General features: G+C 38.4%; 1 protein-coding gene and 1 pseudogene across 1 annotated transcript; one reads left to right on the forward strand and one right to left on the reverse strand.

The window, feature by feature from the left end:
* The first annotated feature begins 961 nt into the window (after window positions 1-961).
* Window positions 962-17,100, forward strand: CCDC47 (coiled-coil domain containing 47). Its single transcript, XM_006886293.1, has 12 exons — window positions 962-1,247; window positions 1,836-1,943; window positions 2,607-2,781; window positions 4,341-4,462; window positions 4,681-4,746; window positions 5,894-5,995; window positions 6,181-6,291; window positions 8,888-8,973; window positions 10,575-10,633; window positions 11,297-11,406; window positions 11,612-11,779; window positions 17,020-17,100. Exons 1-12 carry the CDS (start codon window positions 984-986, stop codon window positions 17,098-17,100), a joined length of 1,452 nt encoding a protein of 483 aa, XP_006886355.1. The 5' UTR covers window positions 962-983.
* On the reverse strand, window positions 13,722-15,674 carry LOC102851518 (annotated as a pseudogene).
* Window positions 17,101-22,615: the final 5,515 nt, after the last annotated feature.

Consider the following 22,615-nt stretch of genomic DNA (forward strand, 5'->3'; position numbering starts at 1 on the left):
CCAGCACACGGATAAACCAGCCTGCGTAGTGGTTTATTGTTGCAGACTGAGGGTCCCAAAGAATAGAATAATTTTATAATTATTATTAAAGAGAGAGACAAACAGCCAGGAATGAGACAGAGCAGAGAACGTAAAACAGGGGGTCAGCAGTTCTCCACTGAAGACCTCAAGCCATGCTTCTCTGAGTATTTATTTAGAATCATAAGATAATAAAAGTAAAATGACAAGGAAGTACAAAACAAAGGCTAATGGTGAAGTCTTTTACAGATAAGGCCAAGTTCCTCTTTATGTGAGAAGTCAGTTCATTTTTTTAAAGTTTTCACAACAGCATGTGGCACTCCTCAGCATTACAGATGTTTGTTGGATATGCAAGTGTGTTACATTAAGTATTGGTGTAGGGGTGAATAGCTTTTTTTTTTTTCCCCAATTTTTATTGTATTATTTTTACGTGTACCGTCAAATCATATCTGACTGGTACAGGAGGAGATTGCACCCTCCTTCTCCAGCAGAGCATCTGGTGGATTTGAACCGCATACCTCTGGGATTGCAGTGGAATGGCTTCTTTATTCACTAATTATTGCTCTTACCACTAATGGATAAACAGTTGCATCTTGTATTCTTACTATATACCCTTCCTAGTTCCTGCATAAAGGCTTTGTAAGCCTTCAGTAAATGCTTATTGGATACACTAAATGCTTATTCAATCATGTAAATTAAAAGGGATTAAAAAAAAAGAGAGAGAGAGCCAAACCTGAGGAAATGAAATAACTTACCCAACTTTTTAGAGATAACTAGTAATGGGTCCAGACTTGCTTGCCTCACCTCACAGTTCTTTATACAGTGCTATTCAGAGTTAAATAGTGTAGAATGAGAAAAAACCAGGGGAGGTCTGTAAATTTATCTTTAGTTAGTTATAACTAACTAAATTGGTATCTATAGAATGACAGTATTTTAAAGGCTCTTTTTTCTCTTGGTAAGGTACAATGAAAGGCCTCTACACTGTCTGTGTTGTCCTTTTGGTGTTGGGGAGCTTCTCTGAAGCAAAGTTTGATGACTTTGAGGATGAAGACGACTTAGTGGAGTATGATGATAATGACTTTGCCGAATTTGAGGATGTCATGGAAGATTCTGCTACTCAGTCTCCTCAGCGGGTGATAACCACTGAGGATGATGAGGAGGAGACCACTGTGGAATTGGAAGGGCAGGATGAAAACCAGGAAGAAGATTTTGAAGATACAGACACCCAGGTAATGATTTTACTGGGGAGTTAGAAGGATGGAAACATTTGTTACTTTTCCAAGACATAAAAGTTCTAAGAAACCTTTAGTTCCTGAAAACTTAATTTTATTCGGGTTGATGGAGCTCTCTTAAATGGTTTTGTGGTATTTGAGCACTTTTGCATTGATCATGTAATGAACTGGACCTTCCCCCTTCTATTGAAACTGGGTGAAAGATGGGTTAGAGATATACACAAACTTCATCTACCTGCTTCTGAAGACCGTGTGCTTTCCATTGTATTACAGTATCTCACTCAGTACTTTTTGATCTAAAAATAAAAGAGGGGAAGTAAGTAGCCTTTAGCAACTTTTACATCTCATGAATTGTAATTTGATGCATCAATCTGCTTTGTGATATGAGAACAGTCTTTTTGTATGGTTAATGGAGATGTTGGTGGGAATGTTACCATTCACAACTCTGCCTTCAAAAGCCCCTGTGAAAATGTTTCTAGTTCTGCATTCTGTACTTCTACCTGTGTGTTGCTCTTTTCTGCAAATGCTAGGCATTCCTGCTGGCAGCAGTTGTGGAAGAATATAGGCTGTGTCTTGTTTTTGTAGGAGGGGGACACTGAGAATGAGCCATATGACGATGAAGAATTTGAAGGCTATGAAGACAAACCAGATACCACTTCCAGCAAAAATAAAGACCCAATAACAATTGTCGATGTATGTATACAGGATTCTGAATTCTAAACTTCTAACCAACAAAAAATATTTTGCTATTGTTTGCCCCAGAAATAATAGAACTGGTTATATAAACTGATGCTGATGTAATAATAGCAGGAGCTGGAAAACAGCTTGACATGATAAAGTCTACTGATAAACTCTGCCCCTGGGGAAGCAACTCCCAGAGTTTTCGATCTAGCTGCCCTAGTTTTATTTTTTTTTTAATTTTTACTTTATTATTTGTGTGTGTGCGTGTACCGTCAAATCAGATCTGACTGGTACAGGAGGAGATTGTCCCTCCTTTCCCGGCAGAGCACCTGGTGGATTCAAACCGTGCTCCTGTGGGATTGCAGTGCAGCTTCTTGCCACTAGGCCACCAGAGCTCCCCCCTAGTTTTATTTTTTAAGGAGTAAGTTAAAGAATATATACGTTGAATGTATTTTGAAATGGAACTCAGAACCAAGTGTAATATAACTAACGGGCTTTCCAGCATTTCATCCCACTTGATTGTCCTCCTATTTCCTTAAAGAATCTTTTTGTACCAAGATGGAAATAGTGTCTAAATACTCATGACTGTTTACAGGTTTTTCTCATTCATATCATGCCATAGAGTCCATTCATCAACTGCTTCCATCTATAAATGAAATTATTGTACTTCTTTAGGTGCCTGCACATCTCCAGAACAGCTGGGAGAGTTATTATCTAGAAATTTTGATGGTGACTGGCCTTCTTGCCTACATCATGAATTATATCATTGGGAAGAACAAAAATAGCCGTCTTGCCCAGGCCTGGTTTAACACTCACAGAGAGCTGTTGGAGAACAACTTTACTCTAGTAGGTAAGTTAGGCCAGTGTAAATCCAGTTGCCTCTTTGAAAACAGTCTGGTGAGAATTTTTCTCCCTTCCATCTAAGCATCTAACTGGCTTTGTGGACGATTGAGTATGTATTTTCTTTACCTCCCACCCCCAAGGATCTAATTTTTGAACATAATACCTTTACATTTCATTAATCATAACATAAATACCTAACAGCTTCTGGTTAAGATGAGATAATCAGTGTCAACAAAACAAGTTAATAAAATTCTGGCTAAAACCAATAAATTTTGACATTCTCATTTGCTTGATAAATGCTTTCAGTTCTTTTGAAAAATATTGGGAAACCCTTCAAAATTCCTTCAGCTTTTAGGCACTTTGGTTTCAGATCCACTTAAAAGATGTATGCTAAAAGTTTGACAGGACTTTTCTAGTTGTATGATGAGCATTGAGATGAACTCGCCTCACACTTCTGTTTGGTGTTTTGCACTTTTTTTCTTTTGTGGTAATCAAGTGTTCTCTGTTCTACCTTGCATACAGTGTTTCTTGTTTAATCTTTGCAGCAATCCTGTAGGTTAGACAGTTTCCATTCTCCTTAGGAAAAAAATGAAAGTGTAGAAATGTTAGAACCTGTCTGAGATTCAAACTTAATCTACCTGCTTCTGAAGTCCTTGTTCTTTCCATTGTATTACAATATCTTACTCAGTACTTTTTGATCTGAAAGTTAGAGGGAAAATAAGTAGCCTTTAGCAACTTTTACATCTCATGAATTGTCATTTGATGCATCAGTCTGCTTTGTGATGTGAGAACAGTCTTTTTGTATGGTTAATGGAGAAAAGTGGTTGGAATTTGAGCTTTTTCTACATTTAAAACACAGCTATGAAAGCCTCTGGTAATGCCCAGTTGTCATTTTGCTGTTGGACAAGTGATTTAAGTACAGTAATAAACATTACTACTTTGTTAAAGTTAACTCATAGGAGATTCAAGGAGAGAGAATTGAATAGTTTAACAGTCTTCTACTTCATTGCAATGAGTGAAATTGGAGTTTTTAAGTTTTAACAAGAGATAAGAACAAGTTGATTGTGCCTCATTTTGTCACTACCTTGAAAAATGTATACTCCAAACTCATCAAAATAAAATTAACAAGGATGTAAAAGTAATGCTAGAGAGTCTCTAACTTTCTTAAAAAAATAGATACTACATTTTCAAAATTATAGCGCTCTGGTGGCCTAGTGGGTAAGGAGCTTTACTGCCAAACCACAGGCAAGTAGTTTGAATCCAACAGCTGCTCCTCGGAAGGATGGGCAGTCTCCTCCCATGTGATTTACAGCCTCTTGGGAAACCCCCTTAAGAGTTAGCTCTGATTTGGTTCCAACTCATGACACACATATCAACAAAATTTTAAAAGTAAATTAAAAGATGCCCATTTATTTAAATCTATGCATGTCCCAAAGAGAGTTCTGTAAGATAAACCAATAGTATTGCTACCTTAAAGATATGCTTATTTGGGAATCAGGGAGAGGATGGTGTTGAGTTAGACCCTCACATTTACAGTGACTCATATTAATTGATTTACCTCCTCAGGGGATGATGGAACTAACAAAGAACCCACAAGCACAGGAAAGCTGAACCAGGAGAACGAGCACATCTACAACCTGTGGTGTTCTGGCCGAGTGTGCTGTGAAGGCATGCTGATCCAGCTGAGGGTAAGGGGAGAAGTTCTGGTGCAATGTGTGCATTCTCTTCATCCTGTGATTCCTGATAATCTAAATGCTGTGCCTCATTTCTTCAAATTTGACTGAAAGTCATTTCATCATTAGCAGATGTATTGTGTGTTTGATGAAGCTTTTGATTCCATTCCCCCTCCAAAGAATTTTTGTTTATAAAAGACACACGTTGCAACTTATTTCCCTTGTCTTTTCAGTTCCTGAAGAGACAAGACTTGCTGAATGTCCTGGCCAGGATGATGAGGCCTGTTAGTGATCAAGTGGTATGTATTTTTCTCCTCTGGTTTTCTGAGAACAGATTGAGTTCTCAGTTTTTTCAGAGGTGACTGTATTTCTGCCTAGATTTTATTTGAAGTTTCTGGCAACTTGTCTCATACCAAAAAATAGTCCCTTCTCTGCTTGGACATGTTTTGTTTCATTTAGTGCATAATCACATGAGCAGAGGAAAGTGGTTTATATTAAGATATATCTTCTTCTATGTACTGATTGTTCTTTGATCCAAACATTCATGTTACTATTGACAAATAGGATTCCGTTTTTATCATATCAAATGATTTAGGTTTATAATTTTATCCCTCTAACCCAATACAGAATGCTAATGACTGTTCACATGCCCATTGTATTGTCTATTTTTTTAGATTTACATATGCATACGTGAACCTACATAGTGCTGCATGACAAATTACCAAAACCTTGTAGTGAGACTAAAATCAAGGTGTCAGATAGATTGTCCTTGGAGCTGGGGATACTATTCTCAATGTCATTTAAGTTGTTGCTGAATTCACCTTTGTGGTTATAGGCCCCTATGTTCTTGCTAGCTGTCGTCGAGGAACCACATTTCAGCTCATAAAGGCAGCATTAGATCTGTAACTTAATGGCCCCCTCCATAGACCCTCTAACATTTCTGTGCATTTAAATAAGTCCCAGTCTCTTAAGAGCTGAGCTGATTAAATCAAGCTAACCTCGGATATAATCTGCATCATGTACCTCAGGCATGTTCCTAGGAAGGGCTGTTCCTTAGAGAGGGACATGATGCTCCGAAAGGTAGAGAGTCGGCAAAGGAGAGAAAGACTCTTGACCAGGTGGATTGATACAGTGACTGTGGCAGTGGACTCCACTGTGTCAGGAAGTGTGAAGATGGCACAGGATAGGACAGAGTTCAGGTCACTATGGGCCATACTCAGTTTGACAGCACCTAATTACAACAACAACAACCTAGGATATTGTCAGTTTTGGTTAAATATGCTGTGTGGTACACCTTAAGCTGGGAGTGATTTCCCATCGCTCATAAGTCACACCCACGGAGAAGAATGTGTATACCATGGCTAGAAATCTTGGGGGATATCTTAGAGTGTTTCTGCCTACCATAGGGCTTAGTAGATAAAGGGGTTTTGTTCCTTTTTTTTAAAGCAAATAAAAGTAACCATGAATGATGAAGACATGGATACCTATGTGTTTGCTGTTGGCACACGGAAGGCCTTGGTGCGACTGCAGAAAGAGATGCAAGATGTGGTATGTGAGGCTTTTCAAGTCCAATTTCTCTAGAAATGGTGCTCCTTTATTTTGTAGATCTTTAGCTCTATAATATAATTGTCTTATTTAAAGATTGAGCACAAACAGACCAGTTATATTCTCTTTGGTTTAAAGAAAAAGTCTGTGCATAATAAAATAGCCGTGTCTTTAACTTCTTCCTTTAGAGTGAGTTTTGCAGTGATAAACCTAAGTCTGGGGCAAAGTATGGGCTACCTGACTCCATGGCCATCTTGTCAGAGATGGGAGAAGTCACCGAAGGGATGATGGATTCAAAGGTAAATGGAATAGAAAATATTTTTCTGTAGGTCTTGGCATTTAGGACACCTTCTCTGAAAACCATATTGTACAGGCTCTTCAGTTTATGACTCTCTCTCATAACTAACCTTCCTTTGGGTTTCAGAGGCTGTAAATGACAAGGGAAGAAGATTGGGTTCGCATTGTACCAGCCCGTGATCAGGCTGCCAAAGCTCCCATGGTCGTTGTTAGGACACTTTACCACTTATGTGTATCTTTCCTATGTGAATATGAAAATATTCTTTAAGTAATATTTTAAATTGTCAAAAGACAATTTGATTAATTAGAAAGTCTTTTTTCCAAACCCAGGGCAATTGTTCTTGTGATTGATGGTGGCTTTCAGGGTTTTTTTAAAAAAGAAATTGAACCTTAACCCTTTTCACAGTGTTCTTTCCTCCCCTTTTTTGGGTGCTTTAGTTGGGAATAGTGGAATGTATAAAGATCCCTTTCTATTGGTTATTAATAGTAACAATGTGTCTTAATATAAAAATACGGAATAGCTAAAAAACCCACTGGCATTGTGTCAATTCCAAATAGTAGCCCACAGAACAGAGTAGATTTGCTGATAGGACTCCCAGAGCTATAAGTCTTTTCAGAAACAGACTTCTGCATTTTCCTCCCTTGGAACAGCTGCTTGGTTAAAAGCTCTGAATTTCTGGTTCACAGTTGAGTGCTTTAACCCCTGTGCCATCAGATTTCAGGATTCCCCTGTGCCATCAGATTTCAGGATTATCTGTTTATAAAGACTCCTCTGAGATTATTTTCGATTTTTATATGTAGTCTATTTTTATCATTGTTTGTAAAAATACAACATTATAGAGGTTATACCAATTCAGCAAGTTGTACTGAGTTTCCTCTCTGATCTTTCATGTTGTTAATGTCAATTTGATCCCATGTAGATAGAGCTTAACAGAGTACAGTGTACAGCTGCAATTCTTCATTCAAAAATGCACAAATTTGTAGTTGACTCTCCAGCGAGTTTTTCAGAGGCAGTAATCACACAGAAGGAGGTTGCCCATCTCTCCTCACGGAACTACTGGTAGATTTGACCACTGGAGAGGCGAAGCCTTTAGGTTGGCAGTGAAATTCTCTATGGACTGCAACCAAAAGTTTCGTTACTGTTGTTTGTTACTGTTATATACTGTTGAGGAAGAACCAGGCTTTTAGCTGCCCTGCAGCAGGATATCAGAGGCAGGAAATCATGAAGGAGTTATTTGCCATCTTTCTCCCTCAGAGCAGCTGGTGGGTTTAACCATGTACCTTTGGATTAGCATCACAATTCCTTCACTACTAAGCCACCAGAGCTCCCTAATTCTTCACTAATTAGGCTAAATTATTGTTTGGATAAGAAGGCTTCAGGGTCTATTTTTGTTTAAGGTTTACAGGTTATCTCAGGGAGATAGTTTCAGGGATTGATCCAGCCTCGTGGTTCCAGAAAATCTAGATTGCATGAAAATTAAAAAATTTCTATTTAGCATTTTCCACATCTTAAGAGATTTTTCTATAGACTCTTTGATCAGAATGTTCAGTAATAGTTGCCAAGCACTGTCTAGTTCTTGTTACATTGTAAAGGAGGCAGTTGTTCATGGAAGCAATTAGCCACTTATTTGCATTTCTCCTCCTATTCCTGATGTTCTGTATTTTTATTATAATACTCTCATTCTGGTTTAGCACATTACCATCATCCTTCCATATACATCAGTGATTTGTTCCAAAATCCCCACAGATTAAAAATTTAGTAAATGATCAAGTCCATTATATAAAATGGCATCTTGAGAAATAGAAATGAAAATTATATACCAGATAAAATCCATCTTGGAAGGTTAGCAGAGAAGAGAAGCCAGGAATGGGAGGCAAGGGAATACACTTTCCTTGGTATTGCAGTAGTCTTCCTCCCCCACTGCTCCTGTAGTCCCTTCTCCTTTCCCCTTTTTCTTTCCAAATTAAAAACCCCTCATTGTCGTCAAGTCAAAACCAATTCACAGCTGACTCTCCATCAGGTTTTCATAGGCTGTAAATCACACTGGAGGAGATTGCCCATCTGGCAGTCTGGAGCAGCTGGTAAATCTTGAGAGGTGCCTCTTTGTTTTACAAAGGACTTCTGTGGGCTGTACCACAAGAGCTCCCTTTACAAATAAAGTTCCTATAGCCTCCCAAACACTTTAAATCATCTCTGGTAATTTATAGATTACTTATAATACATAACCCAATGTAAATGCTATATATGTAGCACTTTACACACCCTCTTAGCCTTTGAAGGAAGGTTTTGACCATTTATTACCTTTTAAAAAATATCTTTCTGGTTCATAATTCATTGAATCCCTGAATGTGGGCCCTGCAACTGTGGAGGGCCGACTGTATTTGGAGACGGATTTTAAGCTTCTCATTGAGAAAGAGCTTAATCATTGTGACTAGAGAAGGTCACTGGTTTCATTTTAGTACCATTTCTTTTAAAAAACCCAGAACTGGCTTTAATGATATTATAGAAAAATAAGAAGAATTAAAGAGTATATATTTATGAGAAAAAAGAAATATCTAAAATTTCACTTGAAAAATAATTTTCTTTTCCTTTTTCAGATGGTTCATTTTCTTACACACTATGATGACAAGATTGAATCCATTCATTTTTCAGACCAGTTCTCTGGTCCAAAAATTATGCAAGAGTACGTATGAGATAAAGATACTGAAATTACATCTTCTTACTAGCTTTCTGTGTTGAAAACCTCCAGGTTCTCGTGCAGTTTCCCTTACCAGATAAGTAAGGCAAGTGGGTGGCAGGACTCCAAGTTTGCCTTCGCTTTGGCTGCATGCATCATGTAAAGTAATTAAAAACCTGTAGGAGGCAAACAGATGAACTAGCCCAGTTAATGTCCCTGGTAAGCATGTGCTTACCATCTCAGTGCAGTGGGTGAGAATGGCTGTACTAAGAAAGTACAATTGCTAATCTCGTTCCCTTGAATGCTCTAGGTTCTTCTTCCTCACTTAATTTAGGATGTGAATTTATGACGCTTAACTTGTGTTTGACTCATTGCAAATCTGTATGTTTTAAAATTCATGTTTTTTCCTGGCTTCCTTCTATGAATATGTGTCTTTTCCTAACATTGTCAGAAGCCCTCAATGCCCATAGTGTTTCTGGCTATTCAAGTGTGTGCACTCAAGGTGTGCATTTGTTCTTTAAATTCACAGCCTGTGAGAGCTCAATTTCACAAAACTTCCTCTTGGTCTGACCTAAATTTTTCACTTATGAACTACTTCTCTTAGGCTGTGGAATAAACCACAACTAAAAAACAGTCTAAATTTTAGTTGTCAGATGTACTCAGGTTTATGTCTCTAGATGATATTGCATCATCCTTCCCTTGTACAACTCAGTAGCAGCTCTGGAGGCAAAGTATCACATGGTGACATTTCTTGAGCCTTCTGTGTGTAAGGATGAGGAGAGCTAGATAGAGGTTACAATGAGTCTTTGATGACAATCAGAGACAAACAATTATAGTTGTTATTAGGTGCTGTCGAGTCAAGTACGACTCATAGTGACCCCGTGGACAAAAGATCTGAACGCTGCTCTATCTTGTGCCATCCTCACACTTCCTGACACACAAAAGCCCATTGCAGCCGTCACCATGTCAGTCCACCTGGCTGAGAATCTTCCTCTCCTTCACTGACCCTCCACTCTTCCCAGCATTATGTACCTCTCCAAGAATAGGTCCTCTTAGCAGCATGTCCAAAGTATGTGAGCTGAAGCCTCATGATTCTTGCCTCCAAAGAGCACTTCAGCTGCACCCTCTCCAAGACACATCTGTTCTCTTGGCCGTCCATGGGATGTCCAGTGTTCTTTGATTAGCGCTAAATTTCTTTTTAAGAATTAAAATGTTTTATTACAGAAAGATAGGAGTCAGAAATAAAACTGATTCCATCAAAATAAGTAAAATTGTCATTCAGAATATGGCCTCCATAGATAGAGACTCATTTGTGGCTCATCTGATGAGATGGACTATATCATTCCTGGAGGGAACATCTCTTGGAGGTTTTTAAATATGGGTAAAGATCATTTGGAAAAATTGTTGCAGAAGGAATGAAGGCCCTTATTTGCGTCAGGTGGCCTGTCAAGTTCTTTGGGCTTTGAAATTATCTTTGAGTTTGGGGATGCCATATCATGCATGCTGATTATTTACAGCTATCTCTTCATCTGAGTGAACTGAGTATCTTATATAATTGGAAAATATCTTTTTTGGCTGCTTTTTTGAAACTTTCTCTTTTGTGGCAGGGAAGGTCAGCCTTTAAAGCTTCCGGACACTAAGAGGACACTATTGTTTACATTTAATGGTAAGTGTCTGGGTCATGTCTGGGTACTTAGTTATCTGTGTAATAACCTTGGAGTATTGTTCTCTGTAAAGGATGGCTGTAAAGTCACCCAGTGCCTGCTTAGGAGTTCTAATGGCTTAGTGGTAAGGTGTTCCACTGCCAACCCAAAGACTTGTGATTTGAATCCACTAGCTGCTCCGTGGAGAAAAATGGGCAGTCTCCTACCATGCAATTTACTAACTCTAAAACCAAATGAAGGGTCAAATATAAGTTGATTCTAACTTGACAGTACATAACAACATGCCTATTTACTGATTTCTGGGTTGCTTTAAAGAGAGAACCTTTTCCATATATTTAAATTTCTAATTTCTGCTGCATTTTAAATGCCTAAGGAGTTGATCATTGTTGAGTAACTTCGAGTCAGAACTGACTCTCCAGCGGGTTTTCAAAGGCTAAAAATCTCACGAGAGATAAATTGCCCATCTTTCTCCCTCAGAGTATCTGGTAGATTCGAATTTCATACATTTTCATTCACAGCACAGTTCCTTACCACTGAGCTACCAGAATTCCCTAAGGAAGTTATAGAGGGAATTTTTTATGTTTAAACAGAAAAGGAAAAAATTGAGTAGCCCAGAAATATTAGTCCTGCTGCGAACTCAATAGGAAAATGACTTTGTTTTCCAGTGCCTGGCTCAGGTAACACTTACCCAAAGGATATGGAGGCTTTACTACCCCTGATGAACATGGTGATTTACTCTATTGATAAAGCCAAAAAGTTCCGACTCAACAGAGAAGTAAGACCCAAAGCCTTTCTTATAATTTGGCATCTTTTACTCTTATTTTGTTTTCTGGGGCTCAGTTATTATTGATTTCAGTGAGTGCAAATGGTTAGTTGACTTGAAAGTACCAAATTTTTAGCAGTAGTTTTATGAAAGAATGATTTTTTGCCTATTAGAGATCAATTAACTTCTTAAGAAATGCTTTATTTCTTGGACAAAGGGCAAGCAAAAAGCTGACAAGAACCGCGCTCGAGTAGAAGAGAACTTCTTGAAGCTGACTCATGTGCAGAGGCAGGAAGCTGCACAGTCTCGACGTGAGGAAAAGAAAAGAGCCGAGAAGGAGCGGATCATGAACGAGGAAGATCCTGAGAAACAGCGCAGGCTGGAGGTAAGACCAACTTCCTCATCCCTCAAGAAACAGGGACTTACAGAGATTCCTGATAGGAGAATACTAGCTGTTAAGACAATTCTGTGCAGGATTGCCTAAAAGTTAAAACAAACTTTCCATAACGTTTAAAACATTTTTTCATTGTTAGCACTTCAGAGATGAATAAGGAATCTTTGCTGTTGAGCTCATGTTTGAACAAGTCTGTGAACCTGGAGAGGGATGTGAATTGTCCTGTTCCTCCCAACACAATCCTATTTCCGTGGCCCTCAGGCCTGTTTTTAATTGTTTTTCAAACATTTTTCTAGGTCGTATAGCCCTGATTTGTCCACTTGCCTACAAAGGTAACTCGTGGTTGTTGTGAAGCTGAACACTGTGACACTGATGTGTCAAATGCGATAATGGTCACCCATGGCGGACAGTGTTTGGTGGAGCTCCCTGATTCAGACAAGCTTGGAAGCAGGAGTGGCATCCACTTCTGTAATAGCTTGCCTCCAGAAACCCTATGAACCTGGAGAAAGGATGAGAGTCACACAGGTGTTGAGGACTTTCATTCATAGGGACTGCCTACGACTCAATGGGTTTCAAGACATATACTTTATTGAGGTAGAAAGAAATTGAGGATTTTTTACAGAAGGCAATACATGTATCCTATAACCCAGATAAATGTCATATAAAGTCTAAAATTTGATTCTTGAATTAGAATTCTAAATTTATTAAAAATTAATTTTATTTGTATTTTTGCTTTCTATTTCTACATAACTAGCATCTCAAATGTAAGAGCTTTTTAGACCGTAGTATGTATTGCTTCAAACAATGTCCCAGTGTTTTTGTGATGTTAGATGCTGTAGTTCCTCAGCTCTAAAGTTTTAACCCATGTAAGGTCTAGTAAAAAAGGGGAAGAAAACAAAGCTTTAGGAGGTATGAATTTTGATGGGAGTGATTGTGAAAATTCTCCGATCTGGAAGGGGAAAGGGGAATTTCTAGGCAGTTTGTCTTTTAGTGGCTCATTCCTACAAATGATCTGGCCCTTCCTGCCACTGTTAGTGTAACTTTGACATCAATGATTTTACTGCTTGCTTGCTGCTAAGCCCTCACAGAAAGCAGCAAACTGTCAGAGGACGTAGTTCCTTCCTGCCTCTCTGAATCCACACCCAGAATGCATTTTCCCATAAAAGCAATGATGGCTTAGTTCCTTATGCTACGTAGACAAAAGCACAGCTATAGGTAAATAACAGTTCAGATTTACTCTCCTGTGGAGTTGGCTAAGTTTTGTTACTGACTCCAGGAACCAAACCACAGCCAATGGTTTCCAAATCACCAGTTGACAAATCACCCTCTGAAATAATTTGTTATATCAGAAACTACACATTTTGCGTGTGTGTGCACCCTTTGAGTTTCACCTTCAATGTCCTCTGTTCTGTACCAGTCAAAGGGTGTATTTCTGAAGACAGTCCTACTCCAAGCCCTTGGAAAAAAGGAAGTTTGAGATAAAAGCTAAATAAGCTTTACTCAAGTGACTACCTTTTTTTTAATACAAAAAATTCTCATTTTATTAAAAACAGAACAACAATCATACACATAAATACTTATATTAAAAATATATCACAGCTTTGTTGTTGTTGATTGCCTTTGAGTCGAGCATGACTCATAGCGACCCTATGAACAAAAAGCCTGAAGCCTTTCGATAACTATCAACATGTATCAAAGTTCATAGTTTCCAGAGGCATTTTGTTTAGGAAGTAGATGCCACACCTGCTTCCAAACTTGTCTAAAACTGGGATCTCCACCAAACACTGTCCACCATGGGTAACCCGTATGGTATTTGACACCCCAATGGCACAAGGTTCAGCATCACAGCAACCCCAGATTACCTCACTACAGTATATTGACAGAAGAGTGCTGTACCACAGCACTGTATCACAGCTTTATGAATAGAGATACCTTATGTCTTCTGTCTTCTTTGTATCATTGATTTTCTCTTTACTTGATCTTGTAATTTAGAAAAGAATACTTAAGATGATTTTAAGGTCTTGTCTTTTCCTTCATCCTTCAATAATGATGCTCTGCCTGCCTCTGTCAACTGTTTTCATTTCTCTGAGGCCACCGCTTTGCTGGTCCAGGCGGCTCTTCTCTAGCCATTTCCTGTACTTTTCCTTCTCTTCTTTATTTTCATATGCTTTTGATATTTCTTTCTCATTTCTTGTTTGTATCTGTTTTCTTAGCAGCTGTTTGTTTTTTGTTTTTGTCTTCAGCTTTATTTTTTCCCCTTGATTTCCTCTGGGCAAGGAGTGCTGCATCACTCACCCTTACTGGCACAACCGCCTCCGTGACAATGACTGGCAGATTGGACACGACTTGAACCTCAGGGGCAGATGGTTTAGGAATAAAATGGAAGTGTGAGAGGGCATAAAATTGGAGGATGAGAGACTCTTCTGAACTTCTAAGAGCTCTGGAGTTTCCTCTTCTGTTGTTTTTTGCTAAGTGAACTTGAGCTATTCCTGTTCATGAATTTCAGCTAAGCTCAGTTTACTCTTCTCATGATTTAGTGTTAAACGTGTGTTGGGTTTTTTTTTTCATATGCATCCTTCCTAAGCTTTTCTTTACGTACGCCATCATCCCAAATCTAATCTTTTATTCTCTGGTTATGAAATCTTTAAGATTAAGGGTCATTTCCTCTTGTAGTCACAAGTGCCATCAGAGCAGCATGGTTGCAACGGAGGGTCTTCTCCAGAAGGCTGTTTTCTGGTCTTTTCTGTGCTGTCATGCCTTTTCCCCAACAGTTCTAAAATGCAATTATTGTATTCATCTTTTTCTGTCATTTCAAAAGACAGTTTCATTTCATCAGAATCTTTCTTTATACTTAAAATAAGTTATATATTCAATTTCTTCATCATCTGGCAAACCAAAAGTCACTCTTTTCAAACCTCCTTTATATTATTCACTGTCTTCACTTCTTCAAAATCACTACCTTCACCCATTTAAAAAATGCTTTCTTCATCTTCCATAATTTCTCCTTCATTTGAACTCAGCTCATCATGACCATTTGCTAAGTCTTCATCACTTTCAATTGGATTAAAGAAATCTTTGTATGTCAAGTCTTAGAACTTTTGCCTGACTTAAATTTTTTACTTCCACACAGTCCTCCCTCATCCTCATCAGAATCAGCATCTTCAAAAAAATCAGTATTGGGGGGACAGTATGGGTAGGGAGAAAAGTACAACAATGAATGACTGGAGACCCTAAATCTCAGTAAACTTTTATTAAAAGTAATTTAAAAAAAAAATTTGTACCTTCTTCCTTGGGATCTTTTTCTTCTTTTTCCATCCTTTCTTAAAAAGGTCTCCATTTCAAATAGTTTAAAGAATTTATCTTCTACTCTTGACTTTTGGTTTCCTAGGCACTTTGTTTTGTACCTTGCTCTGCTAGTCCAGTATGTTGATAACAAAGTCATGATTTGATTCCTCATCAGTGAAATCTGGGATTTTCTGCATGTCAGTTTTGTTAGGTTAGGTTCCATACTGTCCTGTCGTTTAATATCATCACCACTTAGCACCTCAAGTCTTGCCCTCGGTCCTCCTGCCTAGTGGACTCCATCTATGAGCCATCCTCTTCACAGGCCTGCTCTGCAGTCTTTAGAAGGCTGATCTCATTGTTTTGTTAATTGCTTTCTGGAAATACTGTAAAATGGGTTCATTTTGCATTTCCAGTTGTTGCCAAATCTCTTCATCATCAAAATTATTGATTACCAGTTTTTTAAAATGACTCCCACAGATACTCCAACTTTCCGTATTCTATCAAAGTCATACTTTTGTTAAAGAGACAAGTCTTGAATCCCTTTCAGCTGTATCCTCGTTAGCTGCCCTCCAGTTTGTTAGAGGCTGTCTCATGCATCCATGTTAGACACCCAGGAATCAGCAAGAACTCATGGAGAGCCCCAAGTGACCATTTAAGTCATACTTTGGTCTCTAAGGCTGCCTCAAAGGGGTAATAAGAGTAATGACCGGTGACTTTTGCTATGAAAGTAATCTGGTGGCATAGTGGTAAGAAGCTGCACTGCAGTCTCAAAGGCAGATGGTTAGAAACCACCAGCTCTTCCATGGGAGAAAGATAGGCAGTCTCCTCCCATTCAGTTCACTGAATCTAAAAATCCGCTGGAAGATCAGCTATGGGCTAGTTCCGACTTGACCGTACACAACAGCTGCCATCACAAAGATCCCAACTCATAGCAACCCTCAGTCAGGTTCCCACAACTTTATGGAAGAAGTTGTTTTATTTTTTTTATTTTTTTTTTAAGAAGTTGTTTTATACTGTCAAGTCAGAACTGACCAGAGTTGACCCTCCAGCAGGTTTTCAGAGGCAGTTAATCACAGAAGAAGAGCTTCCCCTCCTTCTCCCGTAGAGCAGCAGGTGGCCTCAAGCCACATCCCTTCAGGATTGCAGTGCAGTTTCTTGCCACTAGGCCACCAGAGCTCTTTATGGAAGGAGAGTGCCTGTCTTTTCCCCATGGAGTTACTATTGATTTCAAACTACCAGCTTTTGTTAGTAGCCAAAAATGTTAGGCACTTTGCTTCCGGGGCACCTTCTATTTATAACCTCCTAATTTCTTGTTAAAATTATAACAATTCCCAGTTGCGTATTATAAATTGAAATACTGTGCTCCTTTATAACATCTATGCTATGAAGAAGGGGTTTATAGTTATTCACCTGATTAAACAAAGTTCTTGTAGGATTTTGGCCCACAATCAAGACCTGCAGTTTGATGGAGCTGCTTAATTTCAAGCAGAAACCTAAAAAAAATGTCTCCTATGATCTGTTAGCTATTTCAGAACTTTGGAAATATAACAGTCAATTCATTAGAAAGAACCAACTAAATTTAAAACTAATTACTTTTTTAAAAATCTCTATTTTTCTAGAGTATAATCCTTGGCAGATATAAAAATATGTGATGAAAGCTAGGCTAGTCTTAGCTGGTTGTAGGAAAAATCAGACCATGACAAAGCCTAGTTAAGGCTTGTGTTTGGTTTCTTTCTGAATTTAATTACTTTTGCCTCATTCCAAATTAGTTTTCATTCACCAGCATAATTACTCTATAACTGTGCAATTTCTATACTGTTCTGAAATAGCATTGATGATACAAGCCAGTGTTTCCAAATCATAATGCAGGCTATTCTAAAACTAGGTGGTTTGTTTATTTGTTCTTAACGTTTACAGAGAACTTAGTTTTGAGTCTGTCTTTCTAGGAAGCTGCTTTGAGGCGTGAACAAAAGAAGTTGGAGAAGAAGCAAATGAAAATGAAGCAAATCAAAGTGAAAGCCATGTAACGCCAGCTGAGAGAGCTGCATCTTGGTGCCACTTTTAAGCTCTGCATTGACAGGAACACAAGTACCGTTTCTCATCATAAAGTTCAGACACTCCAGTGGAATCCTTACCTTATTGTCTGTTCTACTTTTGGTTTTGGAGTATTGCAGAAGTTGTAGATACATTAGAAGGGCTCTGTTTCAGTAATTTTCTTCCAGAAAATCAAACTATTTTTATTATTTCTTAAGAGGAATGAGATATGTAATCTGTATAGTTTTAAAATATTTTTAAATTATAATATGAATCACCAGTGCTTTTAGTGCTTTGTGTTTGAAGAATATCATGAAATTTATAGTTAGGGTGTTAGCGTTTTGTTGAAACCTAGGCAGATAAATGGATATGAAGAATATTAAACCAAGATCCCACAAATAACTATTGATATTGCACAATAAATATGGCTTGGTATTTTCTTCTGTGTCTTACATTAAACTTGTAAAATAAGTGACATTTAGAACACTTTTTGTGGTATTGAAATTTCAGGGATTCAAACCATAATGTAGTACAGTATTTGTTTTGTAGGTGGGTGGTGCTAATACAAGTATTAATAAGATATCTGTAGGTTTTAGAATACAGATGGTCCCCAGGTTACAAATGAGATTCATTCCCAAGCGTATCTTTGAATAGAATTTTTGGTAAGTCAGACCCAGCATGTACACTTCTTACTTAGCCTTACATTTTTTTAGCATAAGATTCCCTGATGACGTTGTGTGTGTAACATGTCAGGCTGCTGACTAAAAGGTTAGCAGTTCAAATGCACCAGGGCTCCATGAGAGAGCAGTCTCTGTAAAGATGTGTAGCCCTGAAACCTCATGAAGAATCACCCACTATGAGTTGGAATCAACTTTACTGCAGCAAGTTTGGAGTTATAGTTTGGTGGAGAGTTTTTTGGTTTTTTTAAGTAGATTTGGGTTTTGTTGTTTATTTACTACAAGAAAGGAGCCATTGTGTATTGGACTGCTAACCCAGTTCACATCCACCAGTCACTACAAGAGGGAAAAAATGCACAGTCTCTTAAAGAGTGACAGCCTCAGAAACCTGAGGAGGAGTCACCGTGAGTCAGGAATGAATCCACAGCAGTCGGTTTGCCGGAGGAAATCTGGTAGCCCTGGTAGGTCAAGCTGCTAACCAAAAGGTTGGTATTTCAATCCCACCAGCTGCGCCTCAGAAGCGAGATGAGGCACTCTGCTGATGTGAAAAGACACCACTGTGGAAACCCAAGGGCACTTGCAAACCGTCTCTCCTTACAGGGTCACTGTGAGTCAGCATCTCCTTGATGGCCATGGGCTTTTTTAGTTTGTTCAAGGAAACTTTTCAGTTATTTAAAAGGTTTACAGTGCAGCAAGTGAAAGTCATTTTGATGTGAATTTTCTTGCAAGTAGGATTTAGTTTGATGTTTCCAAAGTAAGAGTAGGAGTTGTCTGTAAGTAAATTAGTGTTTTTGTAACTGGGGACTCACTGTTACATGTACATGGAAGATGCTAGAAATAGGTAGTATGAGAGTTTTCTCCTTTCCTGATGTCATGCACCAACAGTGTGAATGCTGTATTTTAGGTGGCTGTATGATTGGGTTTTTGTGTTGTATCTCCCCCTTGAATTAACAGATGCGTGGAAGACTAACTACTTCACCTAGGTCTCACGTGTCCTTGGCTGCTACAGTCTGGTGGATGCTCATGGAGAAGCTGTTCTCTGATTCATGCCTGTATCCCTTTGCTTCCCCTTCTGCTTTTATCTCTTCCACAGCTGAGGGTGGGGATAGTCCTTCAGAGAAATAGCTGTGAATATGCGTTAATAGACTTAAAACATAGCTTTCCTAGACTATTCAGAGTTCTCTCTGCCTCTTGAGGAAAGCACCCTGGGAGAGAAGTCCCATCTATCTGCACAAGCATTTGACTTGTTCAGATCTCTGCATTTTATAAATGCTTCCTACTAAGAAAGCATTTTGTAAGTCACTGCTGTATCAGGTAATTTTTGCTAGGGATGTAAAAGAGGGATTTTGGAGGGGATGGGGCAGGTAGGTTTTTTTTTGGTAGATGCTTTATGTGCAAGTGTGTTCTGAGGCAATAGCAATCAGTTGCTGTGGAAAACAGCATGTACTGCTGCCTTTGTAACTGCATGGAAACTTTTTACATGAGTGTTTATCTAGATTAATGCAGAAATGTGAATGTAATGTTATTTTTAACAGTTCATGAAATTAAGTTATTAGAAGAAAAATAACAAAATCTAATTACTTTAATGCTATATAATCCTAGAGTTAGCCTTATTTACAGACTTTTAAAATGCATTTTAGAAATCAAAAGTTGATATGCATAGCTATCTTTTCATTAATAAAAGCATTCTTAAAGTCCCATACATTTGGACCATGGCAGCTAATTTTGTAATTTTCGCATTCATATGACTACCGATGGATGTACATTAAATGAATTGACAAAATCTCTGAGTGCCGCCTTTGCTTTTCTGGGGTTGTCCTGAAAGATCAAGTACAAACCCATAAGAATGTTCAGCCTTCTGTTCAATAAAAGTCAGCACTGGGGGAATGTCTTTTTGTTTTCTTCCCAATTTAAGTGCTTTTCTTTAAAAAGACCTGGTCTTTAATATGCCCTTTTATTGCTTTCAGTTATCATTGTTAGAATGTTTTCTATCTTTAAAACCCCATGAGTTCCAGGCTCTTCTTTATAGCCTTTGACTGAGTTGAGACACCATTATTTATCTTGTGAATGAGAGGACACAGTGAAGAATGTAGTTTTCTGTCAGACTGGAAACTGCTAAGCCCTTCAGTACTATTGGCATTGTCTAGTGTTGCAGACCGAGGATCCCAAAGAATGGAATAATTTTATAATTATTAATAATGAGACAGACAGCCAGGAATGAGATAGAGCAGAGAGCATAAAACAGGGGGCCAGCAGCTCTTGACTGCTTGACCCCAAGCCAAGCTTCTCTGTATCTTTATTGAAAATTATCAGGAAGTAAATCACAGAGACAATTCAGTGCAAATGAAGCCAAGCTCTTTCTATTGAAAACCTTCTGCTTGACTCAGGAGGGAGGGGTTCACAAATGCAAGAATTTTGTTTACCCTTAAGGATTACCTTTATGCCTCAGGGTGAACTCTAGCTCAGGAAGTAACACTCCCTCTGTAGGGGGCCCCTTGCTGTCTCCTGTCTGCAGGGAACAAACAGCTCATTTTCTTGGATCTGCCACAAGAGAAATCCTGATTTATAAATCTGTAATTCCTTCAATTCCTGAACAAGGATTTTCATAAAATATTTGGTATAAAGTTTCGCTTCCCATATTTTCCCCTCTTTTGTTTTTATCATAATTATGTTATCATCTAGACTAGCATCTTCTCTTTGGTTTACTCTTGCTTGTTTTGGTTTTCTCCATCCTTCATATACAAACAAACAAATAAAACAGATTAAACATAATAAACTCAAAGAAATACTTTTAAAAACCACCATATGATCAGAAGGATTCACGTTGGATATTCCTTGAGAGTCTGTTTTAATTGGCCCATTGCCACAGTGCTTGTCAAAACCAGTTCTGATTAATCTCCTTTGTCCATGCGTCCTTTGCCATTCCCTATCACTCCTCCCTGAGAGAGATTTCACTCTGATATATAAGGAAAAGGGGGCGACATATTAGCTACTTCCTGCTGAAAAGGGATGCTGTAGGTTTCAGGGTGAAGATCTCTCACTACTCTAAAGGGCCCCTTTGGCAATAGGAAACATGCAGACTATTGTGGAGATTGATTTTGGAATTTATATGCACTGTTATCAATTGTTCTTATCCACATTCATATCCTTGGAGATGCATCACGGAACTGTTGTAGCCTAGAAGACACAGATTTAACAAGTTAAAAGTACGTGAACCAAAAATTAAAAGCAATAATATTCCAACTAGAGGTTCTAACAATGACACAAGTCAAGTTACAAAGGGAAGATAATCCTTAAAATAAAAGTCTTATTGGCTGGCACTTTGTCTACTATAGTGAAAGGGCTAGGAACCACAAGATGTAGAGTCACAACTATGTCATTTATTGTTCTTTAGTCCTGGAGCAGCTTCCATTTACCATTGGATTGTTTTACAGCTAAGAAGGCCACATGCAAGGCAGAGGTGAAGTAAGGAACTGCTTAGGTTTTCTGTCAATTCCAACAACTAAGGAAGAGATGGGACCCAAGAAGGCTTTTAAGGCCGAATATAGGCTCATGTGTCCAGGAGAAAACAGATATACTTACCAGCAATGTTAATGGCTCCTCTGGGAGGATCTGAGTCGTTGGAGCGTCCTCCTTTGTTTCCAGCTGGAAGCCGGGGCCTATCAGTCCTGTCAGCTATGAGGACCTGATTTGGGCTGCCCTTGGCCAAGTGTCCTTCAGATCCACACTTAAAGCAAGTGAGTGGGAGCTTCCTCTACTCCCTTGCCTATCAGTGGCTCTTGTCTATGATACTATTTACTGAAGTGGCCCAGCTTTCCACAGTGGAAGCAATTCTCACCTCCTTTATTACCTTTGGGTGGCATTGTTTATGAGTAAGACTTCCTTTTCTTGACACAGGCCCTAAAACTGGCAGCAATAAGCTGCCCCAATAATTTTGGCCATTCTCTGGTCTTTTCCCTTTAGATCCCAGTTGTTAAAATAGGAGAAAATTTAAACAAATAATTTTGAACAATATAATTTTTTAAGTTTTAAGGCTAGTAACATTATCAATATAATTGTACAATAATTTCCAATCCAAAGAGATACATATTCCAATGCAGTTCCTATTTTTCATAAATTATTTTGGTAAGAATACTGTAAATGTGGATACAGTTTCATTACTTCTCCTCCATGCCATGACATAGTGTTATTAGCATGAGCAGTTATAAATCCATTGCCTTCCTTACTCTAACTTGAATTTTTTATGTTTCTGTGCTGATGAGTGGAACCAACAAGGCTCCAATTAATGACGCTTCCATAGGAAGTATTAATTAAAACTCATCTTTGCTCTATTTAACATTGTTTCCAATGTATCCGTACTCTAAGAAAGATAAAGGAAGCAACTGACAGAAATATCAGGATAATCTGAAGTTGTTACTGATATCTCCATGAAAACTAGATCCTTGAAACATGTACTGGAGAGATGTATTATTACCCAAAACTTTATAAAGCTAATGAGTTACTTTTAACTATAGAGTATTAGAAACATATGCCCACTAGTTGGTATTATCTGCCATTCTGCAGCTTTGTCCTCATCAAAGTGTGGCCTCTTGGCTCGTCTCACATTTCTGGAGAGCACCCACAGCAGTTCTGATCCTGTAGAGATATAAGCAAATCCTTGCCCCCACCTAATAACAAATCCCTTTTTTCCATTCATTAGCTAGAGGTTCCTTATAATATATAGGCTGATTCAAATCTTTAGAGGATTGTAATACCCAATGTCTTTCAGCTGGAGTTTCTCCTTTTTCATTAGCATTTAAAAAATTTAAAGTAAATAAGGCTTTTTGTAAAA

Source organism: Elephantulus edwardii, unplaced genomic scaffold, assembly GCF_000299155.1.
Source record: "Elephantulus edwardii isolate Elephantulus edwardi_28Jun2011 unplaced genomic scaffold, EleEdw1.0 scaffold00048, whole genome shotgun sequence".
Classification (NCBI taxonomy): Eukaryota; Metazoa; Chordata; class Mammalia; order Macroscelidea; family Macroscelididae; genus Elephantulus; species Elephantulus edwardii.